The 13,687-nt window shown below is 38.8% G+C and overlaps 1 protein-coding gene across 3 annotated transcripts in view; it reads right to left on the reverse strand.

Moving 5' to 3' along the window:
* The window catches only part of shroom4 (shroom family member 4), a 44,958-nt gene that overhangs the window by 24,833 nt on the left and 6,438 nt on the right, over window positions 1–13,687 (reverse strand). The window contains exon 1 of one of the 3 annotated variants that reach the window (XM_079458530.1): window positions 6,667–6,775. The exons of the other annotated variants lie outside the window; for them this stretch is intronic. Within the exon in view, the coding sequence (XP_079314656.1) occupies window positions 6,667–6,711 (45 nt within the window). The 5' untranslated portion in view covers window positions 6,712–6,775. Of the gene's footprint in view, window positions 1–6,666; window positions 6,776–13,687 lie in introns of those variants that run through there. 3 annotated transcript variants of the gene reach the window in all.

Here is a 13,687-nt window from a genome sequence, read left to right on the forward strand (position 1 = left end):
CACACAATAAGAAAGTTATTCCATTAGGAAGCCAGCTTTATAACATAGAACAAAGGTTCAAAGATCAGCTCCAAAGCCACATAATTCCCATGCACAAAACATCAATACACTCAGAACATACACAATCGCACTTTCGCTCAGTCACGCATATGTAAATCGCGACCTCCAACATAGACACACACCTCTCTCAGACACACACACACATTACAAAGTGTATTATCTCAGTTTGCTGTCTTACATTAGTGCTCATTCTTCTTTACACAAATCTAACAAAATATAGATCTAATGCTGCAAAGCTTTTAAAATGAAGTCACACTATTCAGCATAAGGAGTTTGAGAAATGCTTAAAGGGGGGATTGAACAGAGTTTCATGCATTCTGACTGATTTTCATGCTTAACATGGTCAACTTGTCAAAAAACGAGTTGGGAGTATCACGTAGTAATTCTGTGTCGTCACACTCTCCCAAGGTTCGGAAAGGTCTCGGAAAGTTTTTTCGAACATGAAAAACCGTTACGTAACAACTTTTCTTGGTCCCTTATTGGGCAACTCGTCCGGAAAAGCACGCCCACCAGCGAGAGGGGAAGAAAGAGCATGCGCACGGTTCAACCAGCTAGAGAAAGAGTACGTTCTTCAATGCGCTTCGCTTAAGAACAGCTGTTGTTTGTTTACTGCATTTCGTGTGGCTATAACGCTGGATTTGGACACCGCGCTAAAAGATGCTGGTCATGAACCGCACACGGTAAGTGAAACTGATTCACAGGTTAAAGACTTTATGTCCCCATCAAAAGAAATTTACAAAAATTATTTTATGTCCATAGAAAGCACATTTAATGAAAGTAAAATATCTACTTTGTGGTTTCAACTAAGCTTTTGGGGAATAAAATGTCAAAGTTAGGTTGAAATGTTACATTGTCATTCAGTGTAACATAATATTTATGTACAAATTCAAACAACATACTTATTCCGACTTGTACATATTAAAATATATAAAAGAATAAGGGAGCATATTACATTTGTTGTGCTTAAAGTGAGTAAACATTTTTGTTGACAAATGGGGAAAACTAGGATAGTGGCAAAAAATTTAAGTTAGTTAAGTAAAATTACAACAAATTAGCATTGGGATGAAAGTATTTAGTCTTTTAATTTCATAAATTGTTTTTATGTTGTAAATATGCCATGACACTGAATTACACTGAATGGGCACTGGGCTTCTTCTGTAAATCAGGGGAAAATGTGCAATATAATTTTTTTGCTCAGAAAAATAAGAAGGCAATTTAATTAAACAGAAATGTATCTGTGTTTTGTCGGCGTGTACGTGCATAAGGTAAACACGAACTTGATATTGAATCAGCAGTTATGCAGGGATAATGCGATGATGTATTGTGTGCTTGTGCTGTAGTTCCAACCCCCTGCACGCCTCCAGGTCTCGCTTGTTTTCGGAAATGATCGTACAGCTGTATCTGTCTTTTATAAATGTGTGATCAAACTAAAGACTCTTTGAAGATACGAAGTATGCTGTATTATTCGATACGTACTCAAGATTAATATGAGATCGAAACTGCGTGTGTTATATCCGCTTTAAAGTACAGATTCACGTCAACTTGAATGGGGGTGTCATGAAGTATGGACAGAACCCAAGCGCAGGCAGCGGTTTGCTAAATAATAAAACTTTATTTAAACAAAGACCCTCGATGGGGAAAACATGAACAAAAACAAGACAAGACTGAAAACTAAAACCTCCCACAAGGGGGACAAAACAAACGAGGTAATAAGAATAATAAATTACCTATAAGTCCACAAACTTTGAAACAGCAACACGGTCACTCCAATGGAAGGCAGGGTATCAGGACAGACGAAGGTGGGTAAACGTGCAACATGAACCGTCAAGAGACAGGGAAACTGGGGCTTGTAAAGGGGAACACTAACGAGGACTGAATACACAGGGGGAGTGGCGGCAGGTGACATGAATGAAACACTAAAGGAAAGCTAACAAGAGGATTGCACGAGGCAGGTGAAGTGAATGAAACACTAAGGGGAAGATTGTACAGGGACGGTGACAGGACTAAACACTAATGCCGCTAACATGGAAACAAGGGGCGGGGCTTAAGGACGCGACACCGGAGAGAGAGCATGGCGTTTCAAACCAAAACAATGCTCTTTCTCCACACAAAACACATGGGACTGACATGATCCTGCCAGGGGGAATAGAGAAACATATTGTTTTTGCGCAACTACTGTTTGCGCAATTACTGTCCTTTATGGCTTGTGAATGATTGAGAATGTGTCAACACAAACTCTAAATACATAAGTGTGTATTGCCGGGATTCATCTGCAGGATGCACATGTGTTTTACACTTACAGGGTTTCAATGCTCCATATAGAAAATGTTATTCTGTTATTCACATTTCCTCTCAAAACCATTGAACTAAAGAAGAAAATAATGCACATGTGACCATTTTGCAACAGGAGAGCCCCCCGTGTTTCAACACCAAAACCAAATTTTCCTGAAATATGTTAACACACTTAAAGCATTTGTAGACTCATCCAATGCCAACTGTCGTTCTGCATTGCAGCGTAAACTGATGCACATGTGTTGTGTGTGAATGTGTGTATATGGTGAGCATTGCAGGAATATTTGAATGTGGTTTGTGGAGAGATCAAAGGCAGAACGTGTCCAGAAGGACATAATGGTAATTTTCATGCTGACTGAATCAAATGCTCAGTAGGGGACAGAGAGTGTCGGGATGTGGGCAGAGCCAGACCTTGTGACAAGATTAGCAGGCCCAAAAGAAATCTGTTGGGATTCTGTGTAATGGATTTTAACATAGTAGAATGTGTTCAGCAAACAAACGTCCATTTCTGCTGAGATCTGTGGAGCGCTGAAGGTGCAGTTCAGCATGTAAGATGATGTCTGTTATTATACCTATTTGCATAATGTCATTATTTCGTGTAACCTGAAAACATGCATCCTCAAATACCAGAGATGTTTCAGGTACATAATCATATATTAATACATACAAAACAGAGAGCATTCCATTTAAAGACCCAAAGATTTAGTGATTTAGTTCTTCAAAATGAATGAAATGCGAAAAGTGATTCATATTATCCATATAACAAATAAGTTAAAGTTGAATCAGTTTCTTGTACAGTAAAGCCACAAAAACTAAATTAAAGGAACCAGAAATAAAGGCTGTCCCCACAAACAAAATGTTCCCTTTTAGTCATTTTGCTGGTTGCAATCGCACCAGTGTTAGGGCCAATAAAGTGACATATGCTGGCTGACACTCTGCATTCAAAGGCAAAAACTTCATCCCTAAGACCACATTTACACGCTGAAAAACGGACAAGTTTTTTCTTTGAGTTTCTAAAAGTTTTACGTACACTCGACAGCGTTGTCAACACCATCTGCACATACACAGATTCGTGAAAACGCTTTAGCATGGATGCCAGGCCAGTTGATGGCAGTGTTGTTTATGTGTATGTGCGCAGGCACATGGTTTTTCAAGTCTGGCGGATGAAAATATTGTGTCTCCGCTGGTCTTTCAGGTATTTTTGTCAGCCAACCCGGAAGTTAGCGGCGCACGGGTTACCATAATCAAAAGACTATGCATTTTTCCCATAGAAGTTTGGAAGATTGCAAAGAATAAGCTCAGCGATTAACAAACGTTTATAAAGTTTACACGTTTTGTCTATTAAGATAATCTTTACAAATTAACACCACATTTGATACTTTTGAAGCTGAAATACGGCAGAAGTAAAAAGCTAACACGATGCTATAACTAGTCTATAACAGACTACATTTAAGGTCGCTCGATATCATCGTCACCACCACCAACTCTTTCAAACTTTATTAAAAATGTGTTCCCTGGTTAGTAATTACTCTATGAATGAATCCGCATCAACGTTTTAAGAGATTTGTGAAATTTTGCATTATTTGTGAGCTTTATATGCGTAATTACATCGAACAAACCCGCCAAAGGAAGTAGTCACTTAGCAACTTGTTAGCAAACGCCATTTTTAAGACAAAATAAGGCTTTAAAAAAAAAATCACGAGCGGGTTATAACTGGTGTATTTTATGTCATAGAATTAAACGTGAAAATATTTAGAGTTTTGTTTACCACAGACCGTATTTCGGGCGATTTACCAAAAACCCACTCAAAAAACCCATAGACTTTAGAGTAATGGAACCGAAATGCTAACTCGATTCCATTTGGAAAGGATCCTCATTTTTCTTGTAGTATATATCCACAGCGCACCCTCTCCTTTACAGTGGTTCAGCAAAGCTATTTATTTACATTTATTAAACTGTTAAATTCACAGTTTAAAAGACATATTTTGATCTTTTTCTATGTTGCTTTATAGGTTAATCGGGATCTTAATATTGGCAAATATCGCGATTATAATTTTTGTCATAATCGAGCAGCCCTACAATGCAGTAACACAATTCAGAGATGCTGACTAAATGCCAGACTGCCCATTTCTTCTCATATTCTGCTGGTATGAGATGCACGATAGCCAGTTGTGTGTAATGGAAACATTATTCAGATGTATGGTCACAATTACAGCTTTACTGGGGACATTGCTCTTTGTGTTTCAGTTCCTCCATCCCATCTGCAACAAACAAGACTGTTTCTCCATAATCAAGTCACACAAAACCCTTCAGAGTTCAGATCATGAGAGCTTCATCTCATTTCTGAAAGGCTGCATGTGTTTGTTTATATGCCATTGTTGAATAAATATTTTTCAGCTGAATGGATATGTGTACCATATCAGAAACTAAGTGTGCTCAATTTGTCTAAATGAAACCTGTGTGTGTTTCCCAGGTGCACCGGTGCTTTAAAGCCAGAGAGAAGGTGATGTAGCTTAACCTTCCATTATTTCATAAACTCAAAACAAACACAGCTTGTTTCCACCTTAATATTCAATCTGCCGAACATACTCCATTGGAAAAAGTCCTCAGAACAGGTACACTTTATGGCAGGGTATGTAACAGGGTTGCACAAAGAGAACAAATTCACTACACATGTACAGTTGGCGGGCATACCCGAGTGCCCCGCGAGCCCCTGTGCCAATAAAACAAACTCTCACACGCAGTCTTACCTCATGTGCTGCCAAACTGCTCAAAACTTCCACAACTCCCTGTGAGGAAGATGTGAATAGGGAATTAAACGCAGAGGGAAGAAGACAAAGCGGTGGCTACGCTTCACCTGCTGTCCTTGGCAGACCTAATTCCTTAAGGGCCCTTATAGCAGAAACCCCAGTCCATGATGTAATGGCACATCGCCCTTGGATCCCATTCGTTTATTTGGGAAGAACGTCAAGAAGGTCTGTAAGTCTGGACCTCAGTGGACCTCTGTACCTCCACCTTCCTCTTTCTTTCCTCTCTGCCCACCCAGTAGTCTCATTCCATCACTTTTCCTTTCTTCTCCCTTGAGCTCATGTTCTCCTTGGAGGCTTGATAAAAATAACTGTAACCACACCTATGTTCCATCAGACCTTATTCTGTGTGTATTTATATGCGCCAGTGTGTTTGCATGTGTCCTCGAGCGCTTGTTTGGTTTGGGCACTTGGACCAGTGGTCTTGCTCCCTGGTGATCGCGAAAAAACATTTACAAAGAGACCTTTATAAAGAGTTAAACGGTTATACGTGACAAATCCCTTCTTTCTCTCCGTTCCTTTGCTGTGATATTTCTTTAATCTCCCACAGGAACGACCACTCCTTACATGCCAAGCAAGCGAAGAATAAGAATTTCCTTACCCATTCTTCAAATAAGACCTGGTGGAAAATACTAGAGGTGGTGAATGTTTGGGGGAAGTTTCTGCTAGCAAGCGCTCCAAACTTTTGTGTTTATAAGAACAACCCAGATGAGGGGTGAGTGCAGCAAACAAACGGCACCCTTCTGACTCCATCCCTGTCAATTCTTTCTGACATGAAACAGAATCAAAGTTTTAGATACAGGAGGAGAGAAACGCCTCAGATTACAAGAGAGAGAAATTGAAAATTATAAGTCCCATGATGGGAATAGCTTTTATACAATAATGGCTTTGAGAGGCTATTCATAGTTGCTGGACCAAAAAATGCAAGCACACACCCAGGCTTTGGAAGCACTGGAGGAAGAGAGTGTGTCTTTATGCATCGGACGGACAGCGATGAAGCAAGTACGTCCAAACCTCACCCACTACAATGTTTGCTAATTCCGGCACAGAGCAAACTAAATGACCAAGAATAACACACTGTATACAATCATGAATTGATATTTCAACTTGTTCATTGAAGTCATAAAACCAAATTACTAAAATGTACAAAACGTTTAAAAACGTATATTGTATTAGATCTGATGAATTGATGGATTTGAAAAAGAAATTTCTCCATTTCCAAATCTTCTAATGTACTACTGTAAATTGTAAACACGCATCCAGAAAAGCAAGCTCTATTATTTTAAATCAGTAGTACATCATAAGTGTTAGTTCAAACTTAAAAAACACTTAAACAATTCTTGCAAATCATTTCATATTCCATCTATCCATCTATAGAATTGTATTATTTGAAGTAGCTGGGACAGAACCCACAATGCCTAATAATCCACATGCAAAATTGTCATGCATTCAGCCAGGGCTACAATACAATAATTTTAATCATGAAAGTAAACAGTCCGATTTTTACCTGCACGTAAACATCTGGAATCAGCCCAGTTCTCGTATTCATCATGACAACCAGACAAGAGTAAAAGTTGATCTGTAGTCAGTATGAGGTCTATATTGCGTACGGGCCTCTGCGGCAGGAATAGAATATCCTCCCTGTCTCTCAGTCCCAGCATCAGCCCTGTTCTTCGCGCCGGCGGCATGAGGTCACCCCCTCTATCGCTCTATAAATAACGGGGTGTGTTTCAGGTCTTTGCCAGCCCGGCTCGCTGCCCACCATTGTGCCACAGCTGGCCAGAAGAAGGGTTTGCCTGAGCTGCTTAGTAACCTTAAGGGTCCTAGCAAGCATGACCAAACACACAAAGAGCAAAAGAACACGGGAACACAGTTGCCCGTTTTATAGGAAACATTTGGACACGGAGGAAAAGAATTCCTCCTTGCAAAGTGGTTTTCAAAGTGAAATGCGAGAAAGAGAAAAAACAGAGCGTACGTTTCATTTAAGTGGAGCAAGTATTTCACATTGACTGACATTAATCTATGAAGGTTCAGCCTTTGAATAAACTCATTTGTAAGGGAATCTGTCATAACATTTTTCACAGGACCTACAATATATGTCAGAAGAAAACTTTCATTTTTCAGCAGTAATTCACAAGGTTTTCCAGCGGGACCTTTAGTGAAGAAATGCCTGAGAGGAGGGTTGTCCAAAAACACTTCTCTAAAACAAGCGCTGCTTTATCAATGCCTGTAATGGTTTCCCCAGTCAGAAAACCACTAACAGAGAGCAGCCAGAGGTGCGCAGCCCAGAATAAGCCTCAAGAGTATAAAAGTGACCTGTGTCTGTATGACAGAGAGACAGTCATACACTTAACTTAATATTAGTACAGTATATTATACTGCATGAGGTCGAAGTGCGTTGAGTGTTCCCAAACATTCGTATATGGAATGAATATCTCTTAACAGTGTATGTGTGTGCGTGAGAGAGACATGGTGCCATGACAATGATTAACACATCCAACATCTGGGGCCAGTTGCATGACTAGCTCTTACTTTTCAGATTTCAATTAGACCAATCTTCCTTTTTATGTAACTGACTTTAAGAAGTTATGGCCAGTCTTGAAGAAGAAAACTGGAGGACTAACTTGTAAGACAAGTCAAAGTAGTGTATGCAACTGGCCCCTGTTCTTCAACAAAGTCTGTCTTTTCTCCTTGTATAAGAATGCAGATAAATCCAAAGGATGCATGATAAATGATCGGCCATATCGGTATCGGCCGATAAATGGTCATTTTTAATGTTATAGGCCGATATAAAAATTGAGGTTGATATATTATAGCCGATAAATCATAAATAGTTTCCTCTGGTTAAACTTCTTCAGCTGCACGCTGCTCTCAGTTGAAATACTGTGCAGTATTGTTTTTCTGTCGTAATCATTCACTTACTGCTATAAGCAAAACATTGTTGATGTAGGTACATTATGTAGATGCAGTATTTAAGATTGTTTAAATTATAGGAACAAAAGCATATTGTTTAAATCAGACTGCTGTCTGAATGCTTTCTCTTAAAACCTGTTAGACATTTGGCTATTAAAAAAATGTCTGGGTTGCTCGGGAAGAACATCTATTATTTGTTTGTTGAATAAAAAATATAGCAGAAAAGTTTGAGGGTTAAATAATCTTTAACTAGTGTAAAGCAGGCTTGGTACATGATTTTCAGGGGAGAAAAGAGAACTAACGGTTACCTTGCTTTCGGCAGTGAATGTTTTCATATAAAAGCAGTTGTCCACTATTTGCCTTTTGTTTCAGTCTTAATTAATAAACATATATCGTTTATTGGCTTCCAATGTTCCAAAATTTACATATATGTGCATCCCTAATAAATACTCTTGACAGGGGTGTAGCAACCCTCCTCCATATTCATGTTTTGGACAATGATCGCTATATATTAGGGTTGTTTTACTTGACAAAATTCCAACATAAAATGTAGCCAGACACATAAAACAACAGCTTTAGAGAGTAAATGTGCATGTCATAAGATTCCTGATTCTTAGACGAAGATTTTTTAACACTTTACAATAAGGTTGTATTTGTTAATAAGTAAATGCATTAGCTAACATAAACTAACAATGAACAATACTTCTATAGCATTTATTCCCTTACTTCATGTTATTTTTAGCATTTACTAAAACATTTTAAAACCTTAATGTAACTGTTAAAATAAGTTAATGCACCGTGAACTAACATGAATAACTGTATTAAAATTAACTAACATTAATAAATATATGTTAGTTAATAATAACATGTAAAAAACTATAAACTAACTACTGTATATAAAAAACTAACAATGAGCAATTTAGTTTATGTTAGTTAAAGTTAATGTTAAGAAAACTATTGTAAACCTGTAATTTGTTAAAAAAGTACCATTGATGATTTGACCCCTGACAAGTCTGTCACTGCACAGCAGGTGATCGGAACCAATAAGAAATCTCAGGTCCTCCCGGAAAAGAATAAAAAGGAAGAAAGCGTGGAAAATTGGGAAGTGTGTGAAATGAAGATATTTTAGGCAGATCTAGAAAGTGTGGGGAGCGTGTGGGTTTTTGGCTCGCTTCTGCTCCTCAAGGAAAAAACAACAGGCATCACAGCAACTGGAGTAAGGAAAGGGAATTGAAAGTAAGGCACACATTCGTGTGGGAAGGCCTGTGCTCCAAACGCAAAAATAACATTCATACTTAAATATTTCTGCTAGGGTCATTTTAAAAAGGTCATAGAAAAAAATAAGGCTTCTACAGTGTAATTTCCAATAGACTAAAACTGCGAAAACACTTATCCTCTTGCGCACTAATATAAAACGAGTGAAACTTAAGACCTAAATCAAACGAACAACATGCCATGTATTTATTATTAGGCGTCTTTCCTTTCATGAAACATAATGATGTTTCCCACTGGCTTAGTGCATAGCCAATTGTTCCACTGCATGTGTTTATACATATTCAATGTGAAAATGAATACCAAATGCTAAAGTCCACTGGGAATGTGATTCAGAACATCCATTCAAAAAAACACAAACGTACCCTTATACACACATATATACAGACAGAAAGCTATCCCAGGCTTTGCTTTCATTCCAAAGCAATGAAAAGCAGTCAGTGGGTCACTCTGGTAACCCCCCAGTGCACAGAAACCGCCACTGGCCTCAATGAGACGAGTCCTAACAGCTGCCATTCCTCCTCAAGAAGCTTCCAGGAACCTTTAACTTTTCTTGCTGGTATATTTTCTTTGGCATCTTCACTCTGGAATAATTTATGTATACAGCACTTTTCATGTAAGACTGTAAATCAAGGTGTTTTACACACGAGCTGAAATTTATTATAAGTTTTCTTATTAAAAACTTCAAAGCCACAATTCGAACTTCTGCTGCTCTACGCCATCTTTGTTTAAAACATTAAATTGCTGGTTACTGTATACATATTTATGTTTCATGGGTTTAAGCGAAATGACGTCAATTATCTTTTATCAAAAAATCTGACCCGGCCACTGAAAACCTTTAATAGGCTACAGACAGAAGCTTGGTGAGAAGGAGACAACTGTTGGTGTGATTATTTAGAAATTCAAAATAACTATCAATTGCCCTTGGTCTGGAGCTCCCTGCAAGATTTCCCCAATGGGGAAAAGTTGATCATGAGAAAGGATTAAGATCAGCCCAGAACTACACAGACAAAGCTTGTTAATGATTTCAAGACAATTGGGACCACAGTTAGAAAGCAAACCATTGGTAACACGCAATGTCACGATAGATTGAAATCCTGAAGCACCCGCAAGGTCCTCCTGCCCAAAAAGGCTCGCCTGAAGTTTAACAATGAACATCAAAATGATTCAGAAAAGGCTTTGGAGGAAGTGCTGTGAGACGCTCAAAATTGAGTCCTGTTTTTGGAGGGAGAGAAATGCTGACTATGACCCCAAGAACACCATCCCTACAGGGAAACACAGTATTAGAAACATTATGCTTCAGGGCTTTTTCTCTGCTCCGGGTACAGGATGACATGACCGCATTGAGGGGATGAGGGACGGGCCCATGTGCTGTAAAATCTTGGATGAAAACCTCCTCCCCTTAACTAGATCACTGAAGATGGGTCCTGGATGTGACTTAAACATGACAAAGAACCAAAACATATTGCCAAGACAACCAAAGAGTGGCTTAAGGAAAAGCACATTCAATGTCCCAGTCTCTAGACCCTAGTCCTATAAAAAATCTGTGAAGGAGGCTAAAACTCCAATTGGCTAAGCGACAGCCAAGAAACCTTAAAGATAGAAGAGTGTACTAAAATGTATACTGACACATGTGCAAACCTGGTGACCAACTATCAGAAATCTCTGACCTCTGTGCTTGCCAACAAGGGTTTCTCCACCAAGTACAAAGTTATGTTTTGCTCGGGGATCAAATACTTATTTCACTGACTGAAATGCATATCAATTTATAACCTTTATATAACATTTTCTCCCCTGATTGTTTTTTGTATTCTGTCTCTATCACTTAAAATAAACGTACCATAAAATGTATAGACCCTTCATTTCTTTGTAAGCAGGCAAACGTACAAATCAGCAGGGGATCAAATAATGATTTCCCTCACTGTATAAATCATTGACATTGAAGAATGGCAGTGTATAGAGCAACCAGCATGAGTAGTACAATGCGAATCATGCCAGCAGTAATTCACAATATGTGTTCGCCGCATCACATGAACCAATGTGCATCATGTGAAAATATCTGCATGCTGCAGACGCGTCAAAAGGGTTTATTATAAAAGAGACGCTCGAGTTCAAAAGATACTTGCATAGTCTAATGTGTAATTTGCATTTTTGGGGAAAATGAAGGTCAAACAGATGTTAAACTACTTGAGGGTGAGTAATTAATGGCAGTGTTCCCCTTTTAGTGTGAAACCCCAACACTAACCCGCCCCTAAACCTAACATCACTGGCACGAAAGCAAATTGTACCACAATGTGCAAATCAGATTGTACAAATTAGCACCTTGTAAAATAGTTAAGAATTGCAGAGATTGTGTTTGAGCAACTGTGCTGTGTTCGGTGAAACAGTTTGATTATGTGATGTATCGAGGGATGTATCGATTCACTAAACTCAAGATGCGATTCACAATCATTTTTATTAAAAGGAGATTTGACTGATTAGAAATGAACAAGTGCCATTTTTTTATTTCTCCAATACTGCTCCTTTCTTTGTAAAATAAAAATATATTTTTTGTCAAATAACAAAACTAAATTGCAATTTTAAGACAAATTCCAAATCAATTTGAAATGAATAATCCAAGTCTCTTTCACATAAACAAACTAAGAATTTGTGCTTTTGCTAACTGAGATTTTTTGTAAATGTTTTAAAAAGAAATATCAGCATATCCACTAGGGGTGTGACGAGATCTCGCGAAAACGCCATATCCTCATGCAATTGGCATGATGGAGTGCTGGGCTTGCAATTACGACCATTAAAGTCACAAATGCTCCTTATATTTAACCTGTGCGACCTAAATATATATGTGCACATTTTATTGTGGTGCGACCTGTATTCATTACTGTACAGAACACGCTAATAACCGCACAAAGTATGTGCCTGCTGTGAGCTACAGTGACCGGCCCTGCCATTCATAAAGACAACATCATATACCAACCGGCAGCGCTGTTTTCCCACCGTTTCTCTATGTAGACATGCACTAGATGGACTGTTTCAACATTCGAGCATGCCTCGTGCACTACGTCGGTTCACGATGCCAAAAGCGCTTTAAAAACGCGCAGCTCGCTGTGGAACTGCAGTTGACTGTACCATCAGTTGAGTATAGCAATTGCGAGTTCACATTACGTTATTTTAAATACATTCACAGGCAAAAACGGATCATCTGTCTTACATATGTGCAATGCAAGCATACAACATGACGTGTTTATGTAGTTTCAACTGTGTCTCTGAAGGCTATGAGGGTTCAGACAGTGGAGGAAGGAGGATTGACAGTGTGATATGATCATCACCACCGCTGCTAGCACCAGCACTATGCAAAAATTATATACTCTAAATAAAACAAGCACTTTACTAAAAGCTGCACCTTTAAGAAAAAAAGGTAAATTCTGTGCAATAACTGCCTGTCACTTGAATTTGTGACAAAACATTTTTCAGTGTTTACATATTGTTTACTACTGCATAATATAATTCATTAAATTAAATCATTCTTTAAAAAAAGTCAAGAAATCTTGTCAAGTTCTCGTGAACTCAGTCTCGTCTCATCGGATAAGTGTCTCGTCGTCACACCCCAAATATCCACGTTTTCCAAGTTTGCAGTAAAGTTTGCAACAAAGTGGCCCCTCCTGTTTAAAACATGTATTGCGATTCATTTAACATCTCAACCAACTTGTTGAATCATCATATATTATAATAGATTTCAACCAGCTCGCGGTGAATCGTAACGTCTCTTTTTATGTTGTGAGTTAGAAATTCAGATGGTCATTAACCGAGCATCAGCCTCATTTCATAATATCTTTTCATTAATGAAGGCATTTGAGCAACACAACAGAGTCGCAGTCTTCTGCCGCTCATAAAAGCGACAAGAATGAAGTGGTGAGCACTGAATGCCCCCCTCCCAGCAATGTCTTTGTCTACTGTTTGCCAAGGATTTGAGCCACCACTCAACAACACAACCCGACTGACTGACATATGTATTATTCTGCCTGAAGTTCCTTTATCTGTCCGCACAGTTTTTATCTCGAGCTAAGAAAACACCTCACCATTACAGCAAATCAGAAGCAAAGCCCCTCCCACTAAGAACAAAGTGCTTATCAGCATGTTTTCCTTTCATATCTTAAGTCACCGTTGCAGGCTGAGACAACTCTGTCCTTGAGCTACCCTGACCTCATACCCAGGGAGGAGACGATGGGCGTGAAGGATCCAGACCACAGGAAGGGTGATTTTTCCTAACCTGGAAAATGACACACTTGGATGCATTCAAGGTCAGAGTGGATGAGAATAATGCTGCCGGCTTCTGGCTCCTTCAT

The sequence above is a fragment of the Barbatula barbatula genome (assembly GCF_947034865.1).
Source record: "Barbatula barbatula genome assembly, chromosome: 1".
Taxonomy (NCBI): domain Eukaryota; kingdom Metazoa; phylum Chordata; class Actinopteri; order Cypriniformes; family Nemacheilidae; genus Barbatula; species Barbatula barbatula.